Below are 12,439 nucleotides of genomic sequence, written 5' to 3'. Positions count from 1 at the left end.
TCCCCAATATTTCCAGTACCCACCTGGCACCATGTAGCTTTTTAATGATAAAACTGCATTACAGCCAGACATCATATTTTACTTTTTATTCCAGCTTTTCCAAGACATACGACCCAGGAGTGGTATAGATAGATAGATAGATAGATAGATAGATAGATAGATAGATAGATAGATAGATGGATGGAGGTGTGGATCATAATGGTAGTAGTTTCTACCTTGGAGCCCCTACCAGCCATCCCTGTTTCCTCAGACAGAGTTTGCAGGTGGCTCCCCTGTTTTCTCTGAAGGCAGAACATTCCTTTTCTGAAGTGAGCAACTTTTATTTTCCTCTTGAGGCTTGCTGTCCTGCTGTCTTGAGTCACCTCTGAATGTCAGCTGACCATCCAGTCTTTCAGAGGCTTTGTCCACTCAGGTCATCTCTTTGCATAGCCTGCTTTTGAAACCCCTGTGTTCCACTAGCTCCACTGTGTTCCTTTTAAAAATGATGCACCATTGATATAGCTATTCATTTTCCTCCATTTGGATAAATGTGTAGTAACTCTGAGTTGACTTATTCTTTCAGTTAGTTATATTTCTTGCTGTCTTAGTTTCTTTAGGAATCACGTCCAAGTACAAAACATCCTGACTCTCCCAGGTCATGTGAACTTACTGGAACTTGCCCCTCCCAACGACTGGATAGTCCCTGGTACACCCGGACTGCTACTCCCCACACCCCTGGGGTAAACTCCCTAAGTGGAACTTCAAAGTGGAGATGAAAACTCTTTCCGCAGGAACTTCCTGCAGTCCCCCTCTCCATGGTTGACGTCAGAACCCCTGAAGCAGCCAGAGAAACGCTTCCCTCCCCCACCCCCACCCCACTTCTGCGGGTTTACCACCGAGGAGGCTGGGAGAGAGCTCTAACCAGCTGCTCCCTACTCTGGGTCTCCCCTCCTCACAGAATTGACCAGATGTCTCCTCGCGGGCAGCTCTGCCTACTCTCCATTTTTCTAGCAGTCACCTCAGTGGATAATAAAAGTCTTTCACTTCCAGAGCCCACTTGGGAGTGCTCGTCTGTTTTTCTTAATTTTTTTCTTTATTGACTTTATAGAGAGAGGAAGGGAGACGGGGGAGAAAGATAGAAACATCGATGAGAGAGAACATTGATTGGCTGCCTCCTGCAATCCCCCCACTGGGGATGTGGCCCTCAGCCTGGGCATGTGTCCTGACTGGGAATCGAACCAGCAGCCTCTTGGTGCACGGGTCAGCTCTCCACCACTGAGCCACACTGGCCGGGCTGTGCTAGTCTTCTTTGACAGGTACAAGAGCCAGTATTCCGTGGAGGGACACCAGGGTTTCTTTCACTTTCTGGCTGTTGTGATGAATGCTGCTCTGAACGTGGGTATGGAGATGTCGGTTCCAGTCCCTGCTTTACATTATTTTGGGTGTATACCCAGAAGTGGCATTGCTGCATCATACGGTAGTTCTGTTTAATTTTCTGAGGAATTGCTAGACTGTTTTCCATAGCAGCTGCAGCATTTTACATTCCCACCAGCAATGCACAAGGGTTCCGGTTTCTGCACGTCTTCGCCGACCTTTATTTCCTGTTGTTTGTTAATAGTAGCCAACCTATTGGGAAGCGGTAGCTTGTGGTTTTCATTTGCATCTAGGCGTTTTGATGTTTGTCAAGATGGGAGGATGAGGCATACTTTGTTAAATACTTTATTAGCTTGGTTTGTAAAATACAACTTTTTATAAATTTGACATGTGACTTTCTGTGTGCACCTTTGCCCTGGGATCCAGTAAATTTAAGGCCTACCCTCTTTTTTTTTTTTTTTAACAATATACTTGAATAACATCAAAAGGAAGAGCTGACAATGTTAGGGAAAGAAAGTCCGTGTTTAAACTTAAGTTGCTCTGATAATTTGCTCTGTGAAGAAACATTTTGAAAAATAATGTGCAAAGCAAATTTATTCACATTGAAACCTGCTGATATGTTTTGAAAGATTTTCTCCAGTACATTAGTTTCTCTTTAAACTCCACATTTAAGTTACATTAAGAAGCTGAAATTAAGCTATAAAGATAACACTTACAGAGCCTTGAAATTGCTTTCTGAATTTTTTCCTCACAAATGTTGTTTTTTGTTTCTTCTTTAAAAAAAAATGCTTTTCTTACACATCACATCTAACATATCACAAAGTTTGATTTAAACTTAGAGGTACATGTTTACCTATTTTTAGAATCATAATAAATGACTGTGCACACATTTTTAAATCTCTAATCCAAGTAGTTAACACAGTGAGTAGATACTAATTTTATTACCAGATTTCAGTCCCTGCACTTAAATAAATCATCTGCCATTTCTATGAATATATTTGAATGTCAAGGTGCTATTAACCAGAGTTTTTAGCTCTATAATGTTATTTTTGAAATTTTAGGTCTATATGTGTTTGCATATTCGAGAGTTTAGAAGTCACTACTACTTTCTGAATGAGAGCTTTCTGGATCACCAAGGGTGAAAAAAGACTTGAACTTCCAGCCAAATTAAAACAACCTCATTGGTTTCATTACATTAAAAATTAAAAATATATGTAAAATCCATTTATAGTTGCAGTATACCTCTTTTCTTGTTTTTTTTTTCTTTAATTAATTTATTTTTGTTACAGATGTTTCTCCTTTTTCCCCCACTGATTCACTCCTCCCCCTCCCTCCCCACCCTGTCCCCAGCATTGTTGTCCATGCCCACTGTTCATGCATACATGCATATAAGTTCTGTGGTTTATCTTCCCCCCCACCCCATCTTCTGGGGATTGTCAGTCTGTACCCCACTTCCACATCTCTGGGACTACCCCATTCTTCAGACTGTTATGTTCATTATATTCCACAAATAAGTGAGATCATATGATACTTGTCTTTCTCTGTTTGGCTTGTTTCGCTTAGGATAATACTTTCCAGGTCCCTCCATGTCGTCTCAAAGGATAAGAGATCTTTCTTTCTCACAGGTGCATAGTACTCCATTGTGTATATGTACCACAGCTTTTTTATCCATATTGGTATTGGATATGAGATATCATTTGAAGAAAATGACTACTTATAAAAATAATTTTAATTTGTTCAGCAAAAACAATATTAAATGATTTTGCAGTCTGTAAGGTCACAAATTTCCTTAAAGAAGCAGTATGTTTTACCATAGAGTGTTCAGAAAAGACAGCATTTTTAGTCATAATTTTAATGTCCTTTTATTTTTTCCTTTAAGTGCTTTTTGTACCAAGCTATCCTATCTAGTGTGAAGTTGGTGATGTGGAGAGGAGAGATGTGGGGAGTAAGATAAGGGGAGGGTCAGAACAGAGAGAATGGTGGGCGTTACTTATTTCGCACAATTTTCCCATTAAAGTGTGAATGTCCCTGTCTCTTAATCCAGGCCTGCAGTGGGGGAGGAGACGAGTGGGATCAAACCACGTACTGTCATATGCCACTAGCTCCTGAGAATTGTCAGAATGTAGTGTCAGCCTATCTCCTGGGCCTTGATTCAAATTTCTTACACACAAAAGGAACACCTGATAATAGATTCCAGTTCTAATAGAAAATTAAGCTTTGACCTAAGCAATAAAAAAGGATCCCCCCAAATAGTTTACATCTACTCAAATCATAGTTTCTACTAAATAACGTTTACTCTCTAAATAATACATGTTTAAGATTCAGTACGTAGTGCATATTCGTTTATCAGAAATAAGGCATTTTTCATTTGTCTTTTCCAAAATATTTAAGAATATCTATATGCTTAAAGTCTTGGTTCTATTGTTTTTTGAAAATATATTAACTTTTTTTTTTCATTATCTTTTCTTATTCTTTTTCTGTTCATAATTCCAAATGGACTTATTTACTTGCTGTTAAAATGAAGACTATAATGAGTATAATAAGCTACTTTTGTCCTTACACTGATAAGATTTTGAAATTAATTTTCTTTGTTCTTTTTAAGTGAGTGAAATGAATGAATGAATGAATGGGTTTCATCGACATCACCAATGAGCCATTTTTTTTTTCTAATTCCTCACATAATAAAACGATGTCAATTGCTTTACAGATATTTAAAATTTATATAGTCAAGATCATTATTAAATATGTCCTGGAAATGTAGTTTTGTTAAAATTAAATGATATTTTTTTTTCAGTTCATTTCTGCCTTTTCCATTTCTTTTTTTTTTTTGCTTCTAGGATTTTCTGAGAAAACACTAAATAATAGAGATATAATCCCTGCCTTCAAGGAGTTTGCTGATCAGTAAATGGTTTGAGGAAACAAATAGTGATAGATATTGACATCACTATCTAATGCTTTGAATCCAAATACTCCAGATGGCAATTAGGCACTAGGCCAGCAGCCAATGGGAAAGGTTGTGTTTTTCGCAATTTGGGGAAAATAATTTATTAGGGAGAAGTGGCAAGAATTTACCATCTCAAGGGATTAATGAAATAGTCTACCTTAGAATTTAAATAGGCTGTTTTGTGGAATTTCTCCACCCCTAGCACTGAAAAGTACTAACCACTAGCTTAGGATATCTGAACAAAACAGTTACCTTCAAAAAGAAAATACAGTTGTATCTAACTGGTTAAAAGACATGTTATTAAAATACAATTGTACTATTTTCACCAAGTTAGCAATTAATTAACTAGTGCAAATTAGTTACTACCATTACCTGTACTAATTATTTACTACAAGTTAAAATATCAGTTGTTGTTCAGCCGGTATGGCTCAGTGGTTGAGCATCGACCCATGCACCAAGAGGTCGCCAGTTTGATTCCTGTTCAGGACACATGCCCAGATTGTGGGCCAAATCTTCAGTGGGGGACATGCAGGAGGCGGCCAATCAATGTTCTGTCTCATTGATGTTTCTCTCTCTCACTCCCTCTCACTTCCTCTCTCTAAAATCAATAAAGGACAAAAAATATATACATCTGTTCTTTATCATTCCAGCAGACTTTTTTTTTTTTTAACCCTACACTGGATCGTTACAGCTTAGCACCATGAATGCCTGCTAACGAACTACCAGCCCGCTGTCTGCCCAGTAGTGCTTTGGCACACATGGTTCATGCCAAGAAACAAACAAACAAAACACTGATTAGGTGTGGCCAAGATAAACACAGTTCAAGCTCATATTGTTATAGATACAGTGCATCATACTTTTGATACTTAAAGAAGTGTTCAACGAACTCTGCTTTAGGGGAAGCCCATGACTGAATCGTGCTAGCATTTTTACTATTACAATGCAAAGTTATAACAAAATTTATCTGTGTGACTTACTTCTTTCTTTTTCAAAAAAGGAAGGAAGTCTATGTGTTTTGGCTGTCTTACAAAGATAATACAATGACTATATACCCTAATGAGAATGTATGATAGGTGAATACTTATGTATTATATCTATGAAATGAAGACTTTATAGACGTAAAATGATTCATCCTGTTCTGTTTCTTTTCTCCAGCTAATATGAACTTGGAATCATGTTTCCTTCTTAATTGTCACAGCTGTGATGTTTCAACTCAAGTTATCATTAAAAAATATCACTACTGCCATGGCCTGCATTTCTCAGTGGTTAGCGCATTGGCCCACACACCATAAGGTCGTGGGTTTGAGCCCCATCAAGGGCACGTATGTGGGTTGCAGGTTCAATCCTGGTCCCTGTTGGGGCAAGTGCGGGAGGCAACCAATCGACGTGTCTCTCTCACATGTATGTTTCTCTCTTTCTCTCTCTCTCTCTCCTGCCTTCCCCTTCCTCCTCCCTCCCTCGCTTTCACTCTCTCTAAAAATCAATGGGGAAAAAAAAAAAATATACATATATATATATATATATATATATCACTACTAAATTTTGATAACATCTTCACTGGTCATCTTGCCTTATCTTTTTTTTTTTTTTTTATCCTCACCCGAGGATATTTTTCCATTTTTTGTTCAGGTAGAGTAGGAGGGGGAGAGAGGAACAGAGAGAGAGAGAAACATCGACGTGAAGGGACACATCGAGTGGCTGCCACCCGCACGACTGACCAGAGCCGGGGACAAACTGCAACCGAGGTACATGCCCTTAGCGGGAACCGAACCCGGGTCTCTCGGGACCGCAGGCCGATGCTCTAACCGCTGAGCCAAACCGGCCAGGGCAATCTTGCCTTATCTTTACTTTAGTTAAACATGTCATATACATTGCTTTCAAACATTCAGTGGCTTTCTCTTGTCAACATATTAAATTTAAACTGTTTGGTCTGTATTTCAAGGTTTCCTATGAGGTGAACGAAGCCTACAAACCCAGCACCGTTTTACTCTTCCCAGGCACGCGCTCAGTTAGGTCACTGTCCTTCCTGCCACCGCCTCTCCACCACTCGCTGCGCCACACCATCCTCCTTCCCTCTGCAGCACTAGCTCACTCCTGCTCCTGGGCCTGTCTTTACGTGACCCTCTCCTTCTAGAACGCCACCTCCGTCTGTTATGCCCAGCTTAGCGACATCTCTTATGTGAAAATGTATCAGTATGCACTGACTCGTTTTCTTTGCCTTCGGTGGCACATGGTTATGGTACATTAATAGTCTCATTGTTTTATGTTTATGTCTTCACTTAGGAGAGAAATGATGTTTATATGTTTTCTGTATCTGCCACTGTACCTACTATAGTCCAGTGTATATAGCAGGATGCCAGCGGATATATATTCACGACCTAGTTTCTTACTTGGCATATTTAATTCCCTGAGCATTCTTATTTAGTTATCAAGCATTCTTTGCCATGTGTTTTTCTGAGTATTTTATACTCATTATGTGATTTGCACCTCACAGCAACCCTCCTAAACTCAGTTTTATTTATCCTTGAATTTACATATAATGGATTTTTGCCTCAGTTTAGTTGTCCAAGGTCACTAGCTCAGACATGGAATTAGAATTGAGGTTGGCCTTACTTTTAACCATTCCACCAGAAGTAGAGGCCATGGTCCTTGAAGGAGCTTAAAATGGTGAAGAGAGAAAACTGTAGGTTTATGGAACAATTTGGACAAAAGTGAGGGTTACTTGTATATATCTATGCACATAGAAACAGACTTACGAACAGAGGGTCACCAAGAAGACACTAAGTAATCAATGAGTAGATTTAATTTAATCTTATGTGATTGTTTTTTTTATTAAAAAAATCATTGTGTGATTTACTGTAGGGATGGGGGTGGAATTTTAAAAATGCAATATTTTAAGTAAAATAAAGACTGGCAAACCTAATGCTCTATGGAGTTGGATGTTCATTAGTTTCAAGATAAGAGTCAAGTTATTCTCCAAAGCAAAAGAGTTATTCTGTTAGTCTGGTTAACCTCGTGATGTGAGCATTATCTTAAAGCTCTAGCTTTTCATATTGAAAGTCTCAATTTATTTTTGATGTTTAAACAACTGATAAAGTAGATTTACTATACTACACCTTGTTTTGAACTCTGCCATCCTTTAAAGAAAAATGTTAACCAGACTTCTGTTTTAAATTATATATATAATTATATGTGCATGTAGAACATGTGAGTATATTAGATAGTTCACAGGATGCTTGTCACTTTGGGTGGCTTTCCAGTCCCCACTACACTTCACCCGTTCCCTCTCGACAAGGTCAGCCAGAGGTTCTGTGATTGGAGGTATCACTGAGTGCAGTCACAGATTATTATTTTTTTATTTTGCCTCAACAGTGCGTAATAAATAAAATATTAATTATCTCTTGGCTCCCTGTTTTAAAATCAGTCGACACAGCATTTTAATGGTTAGACAAACGAACCTAATTGTTTGTAAGGTTGAATTACGTCACAGCAGCATTGTTTTGGTAAGTTCCCTGCCCTTACATAGGTAGCTGGATATGAGAACCACTGTCAGCTCCATTAAGTCCACTAAAATTTCCTGTTAACTCGTGAATAGCCAAATTAGGGTCCAGCAGTTATTAGAATTGCTGGTTTATTTAAGAATTCCAGCAGACCTGAAGTACATTTGAGTTTCTAAGACTTAAGGCCCTTTTATGCTTCTGTAATAAAGTAATGCAAATTAAAGAAAAACATATTATTTGCCACCAATTAAAATGTATTGGAAATAGATATTCCCTTCTTCCAAACTGTGGCCAACGAGGAAAACCAGATGTGCGTGGTGGCCAAAGCAACAATCTGGGGCTAGTGAGAAGCTGATCATAGTGGGGAAAAATAGCTCTATATATTGTCCCCCCATCCAGATTAAAAATTTTTCACAAACTGCTAAATAGAGATGAAAAGAGTATTAATTTAAATTTTTGATGTGACTATTTGAATCTAAAACAACCTCCTTGTTTTCAGATATCATATTGTATAACTATCATAATAAAAGTAAAGTTTTGCTCTATTATTAGACTTCGAGAATATTTTATTGGATTCAATAAGAATTATTATGTGATGGGCTAGTGAAATAGTGTGTGTTTAGACAGTATTCCTTAAACCTTAACCCTAAAGGTACATTCACGTTTGTCTGTGTTTCTGTATTGTGAAGTAAAGTGGACTTCTGGCAAACATCTTAATTTTTATCAGTGTAGGTAGACTGACAAGATAATGTTCTTCAAATACTCCCATTCCTTCTCAATGGCTTTTGTATTTCTACACAACTAACAGTCACACACACACAAAAGAAGGTACAGGACTTGAAATATGAATAATAAGAAAAATCACTTTGTATATGAAACTGCCTTATTTTTAACATGCTGTGTAAAATGTAAAATAGAGCAAAAAGAGGTTTTGACTGGAGAATGATATACTTGCCTTCCAGAGACATTGAGAAAGAGTAAATACAATGACTGTTACTTTCTTAGGGTCTCTGGACATACCGAAGCTGAAATCTCTTACAGGTGGTGTCTGTTATTTCTCCCCTAAGAAGTAAGTCATGGAAGTTTAGGTGACAACTTTTTTCTGTAAAATATTCCAGGGCACTAAGCACAAATACCTATAGGTAAAATGCCATATCTGAATACAGGGACTTTTCTGAGGGGTGCATTAATTTTATCACTGATAGTCTTTTTTTTTAATGTCCCTCTCTCTCTCTCTCTTCTGCAGCAGTTATATGCTGCCCAGCTCGCTGCAATGCAGGTGTCCCCAGGAGGGAAGCTCCCAGGCATACCCCAAGGCAACCTTGGTGCTGCTGTATCTCCTACCAGCATTCACACAGACAAGAGCACAAACAGCCCGCCACCCAAAAGCAAGGTACCCTTTTGAAGAACTACATGTCTTACCACTTAGAGTTTTACTTTTCACTCAGTGATATTTGTTGAATATCTATTATGTGCCAGCAACTGGGCCAAACTGTGGGTCTTAAAGGAGATTAAGAGTCTAGTAGGATCATTGAGGTGTGTGTGTAAATTACATACATACATTTAGTCATCCGTTTATCCAACAAACATGCATTCATTGATAGCTATAGTAAGATTTATAAGGTAGATATACTGTACGCAAGTAGCTTACAGTGTGATGAAATATATACCCAAACTCTATCGTACAAAGTCTTATAAAGAGTTGCACATAAAATGCTTTGGATGTTATTAGGATGGAGAGATTACCTTCAGTGAGAGATCCTGGCAAGGGTTTTCTCCCAAAAGGGGCCACTGAAATAGAATTTAAAATATGAGTACGGTTAGGGCATACAGAAAATGTTTGATTTAATTATCAATAACTGTTATACTGTGTTATAGAATTTTGACTATATCATTTACTAATGAGATTATCAATAACTGTTATACTGTGTTATAGGATTTTGGATATATCATTTATCTAATGAGATTATCGATAACAGTTATACTGTGTTATAGAATTTTGGATATATCATTCACCTAATTAATTATCATGTAAAGATAGGAAGATAATAATGGCATTAGAAGTAAGACTGTCTAAAAATAGCTTAATTTTAGGAGCTGAAGAAACATTTCCTGAGAGAACATAAAAAAGGATCAGGGGAGTTTTAAGTAATTTGTTTCTTGATTTAGAAGAAGAGGAATATAGAAAAATTAATCTGAAATGTTTTTGTGTTTGTAAAGACCTTACTTATTAGATGATATGTGACTACGTTAGACTTTCTCTGGGTGAATTAGGAAGAGTAACCATAAAGTACTTTTCTCTGAGATTACTTAGGGAAATAATCACACATATTTTCTGACTGTTAGAAAAACATTCAGTAGAAAAGTGACAGTTATGGACCCCTAATGTTTTGTTTTTTGCTGAATTATCCAGAAAATGGCTTCTGTTCTTCATTTCATAAAAGCCATGCTGAAATGTCTGAAGAGTAACAGTTTAAGAGGAGTCATGACAGTTGGAAAAAAATATACACAGGGAAAAGATTAGAAAGTATCAACAGAGAAAAAGAGTCCAGGACTTCTTTTAACACTCTTGTGCCCTGGCAGATGCCTTTCACATTAACCAGTTAACCCAGGGAGTGGGCTGGGCAGAGGAGGGTCAGTGTGAAGAGTGCACTCCAGCCTCTAGCTTCTCAAACCTCCAAAGTCCTTTGCTGTGTTGTTGAGAGAGAAGTATATATGGAGATATACCTTAGCCTGGGTAGGGGCCTTAGAAGGTGACTGCACAGCCATATGTGCCAATATATAGCACAGATTATTGTACACACTCATGACATTAGGAAATATACACACGCCACTCCTAAGAGCCCTTGCAGCAGTGTAATGGGCCTTGCATGTTGTGTGCTTAATACATACCTGAGGCCTGGCCTGCTTTTCTTTATAATGACAGCAGAACATGCTCTTTTTTTTTTCCAGTTACAGTTTACATTCAGTATTATTCTGTTTTAGTTTCAGATGTACAGCAAAGTGGCTGGAACATTGTGTACTTTACAGAGTGGACCCCCTCCCTCCCCCCCCCCCCCCCCCCCCCCCCCCCCGCCAGTTCATGCATCCATCTGGCCCCGCACACAGGCATTGCAGAGCTAGTGACTGTATTTCCTAGGCTGCAATCCGCACCTTTGTGACTGACTAGTCTGTGACCAGGGATTTTTACCGCGTAATCCCTTCACATTTTCATCCAGCTCCCCTGGTCCCCTCCCCTCTGAAAACTGTCTAGAACATACACTTCCTAAAACTGGCTGATAATTATAACATTTAGTCAATAATATTTCATTTTAAAGTAGTGTTATTTTGATGTCTTGTGGGCCAGCTGTTTTAATATATTACATACACAGGCTAACTGAGTAAAATAAATAGCTGTAGCAGCATAGTTATTGTCACACACAAGTAACTCTATGAGGCATTACTTCTTTCCCCTTGATTTAATAATGAGATTGTACATGATGTTACATTAGGACATCTCTTTTTTGATTTTCTTAATTACAGTTCATATTCATTATTATTTTGTATAGGTCATCTTGTTTTATTATTTATTATTTTACAAAGTTGTATTATTAATGTCTTCTCTCCGTATCACTTAATTATGAAGCTTTTGATGTTAGTCGACCTTATCCATTTATGCATCCATCCATTCATTCATTCATCCATTCAGATGTTTATTGAGAAGTTGCTACAATGATACTTTCTTAGATAACCATGGCAAAAATAAAAGTGACTGAAGGTTTGCTTTGCCAAAATGAGGATGCTGCTTTATGAACTGTATGGTTCGAGACACTCACAGGACTCCACAGACTGAGTTTAGAGACTGATTATTAAAGTAATGTTAGAATTCTGCCACATTTCATGGTTTCACATACCTATGTTTATTGAGTACTAGTGAAAAAGTGGATTGTTTCTATAGCTATGATTATACCTAATTTAACAAATATATTTATATTTTATCTTTAAAGTTCAGTTACTTTAAAATATAGCCCTTATGAATTTTCCACCATATAAAGTTTAATAAAACTGAGGATGTTATATCTTTCTTCTGAAATTATTGTAAAATACATAAAAAGTTTAGCCACAAATCAAGTGCCTCTGTTTAAGTAACAACAATTTAATGAAAATAGTCCTTTCTTTGCTCAGTATCCTCTAGCCTACTGTCTACAAGCACTTATTGTCAGCAAAGATGTCTTAAATATGTTTGCATTTAGCTCAGCAGTAAAGTTTAGTGGCTCAAAAATAGCCTGACCAATAAATATTAACATCATCATCTTTATGAAGAACATGGCCAAAAATAAATAAAACCAACAGTAAATAAGGAGGGCCCCTTTTAAAACACAAATTTAGTTTCTTACAGACTGGAATTGACATTTATACACAGCATAATACACATATTCACTTTGCAAGATATTTTACTTCTACATAAGTGTCATTTATTATTATATTTACATTTTTATGCAATCAATTCTTAGTGTCCTGGGGTATTGTCCGTGTGTTTTATCAGTGAATTTTCATGCCTCTCATGTACTGTAGAATTATTTTATTAAAGGGCTTTGTGTAGTCTGCATACCTACCTGGCATAAACCAAATTGATGCTTTACATTGAAAGTACATTTATTGT

General features: G+C 37.4%; 1 protein-coding gene across 6 annotated transcripts in view; it reads left to right on the top strand.

Moving 5' to 3' along the window:
* SOX5 (SRY-box transcription factor 5) overlaps positions 1-12,439 on the top strand; it is a 960,413-nt gene that overhangs the window by 875,751 nt on the left and 72,223 nt on the right. For all 6 annotated transcript variants that reach the window (XM_036251464.1, XM_036251468.1, XM_036251466.1 and 3 more), the window contains one exon: positions 9,044-9,190. In XM_036251464.1, the coding sequence (XP_036107357.1) occupies positions 9,044-9,190 (147 nt within the window). The remainder of the gene's footprint in view (positions 1-9,043; positions 9,191-12,439) is intronic.

The sequence above is a fragment of the Molossus molossus genome, unplaced genomic scaffold (genome assembly GCF_014108415.1).
Source record: "Molossus molossus isolate mMolMol1 unplaced genomic scaffold, mMolMol1.p scaffold_m16_p_10, whole genome shotgun sequence".
In the NCBI taxonomy this organism is placed as follows: Eukaryota; Metazoa; Chordata; class Mammalia; order Chiroptera; family Molossidae; genus Molossus; species Molossus molossus.
The sequence above is the reverse complement of the archived record's forward strand: the minus strand, read 5'-3'. Positions and strand labels throughout refer to the sequence as shown.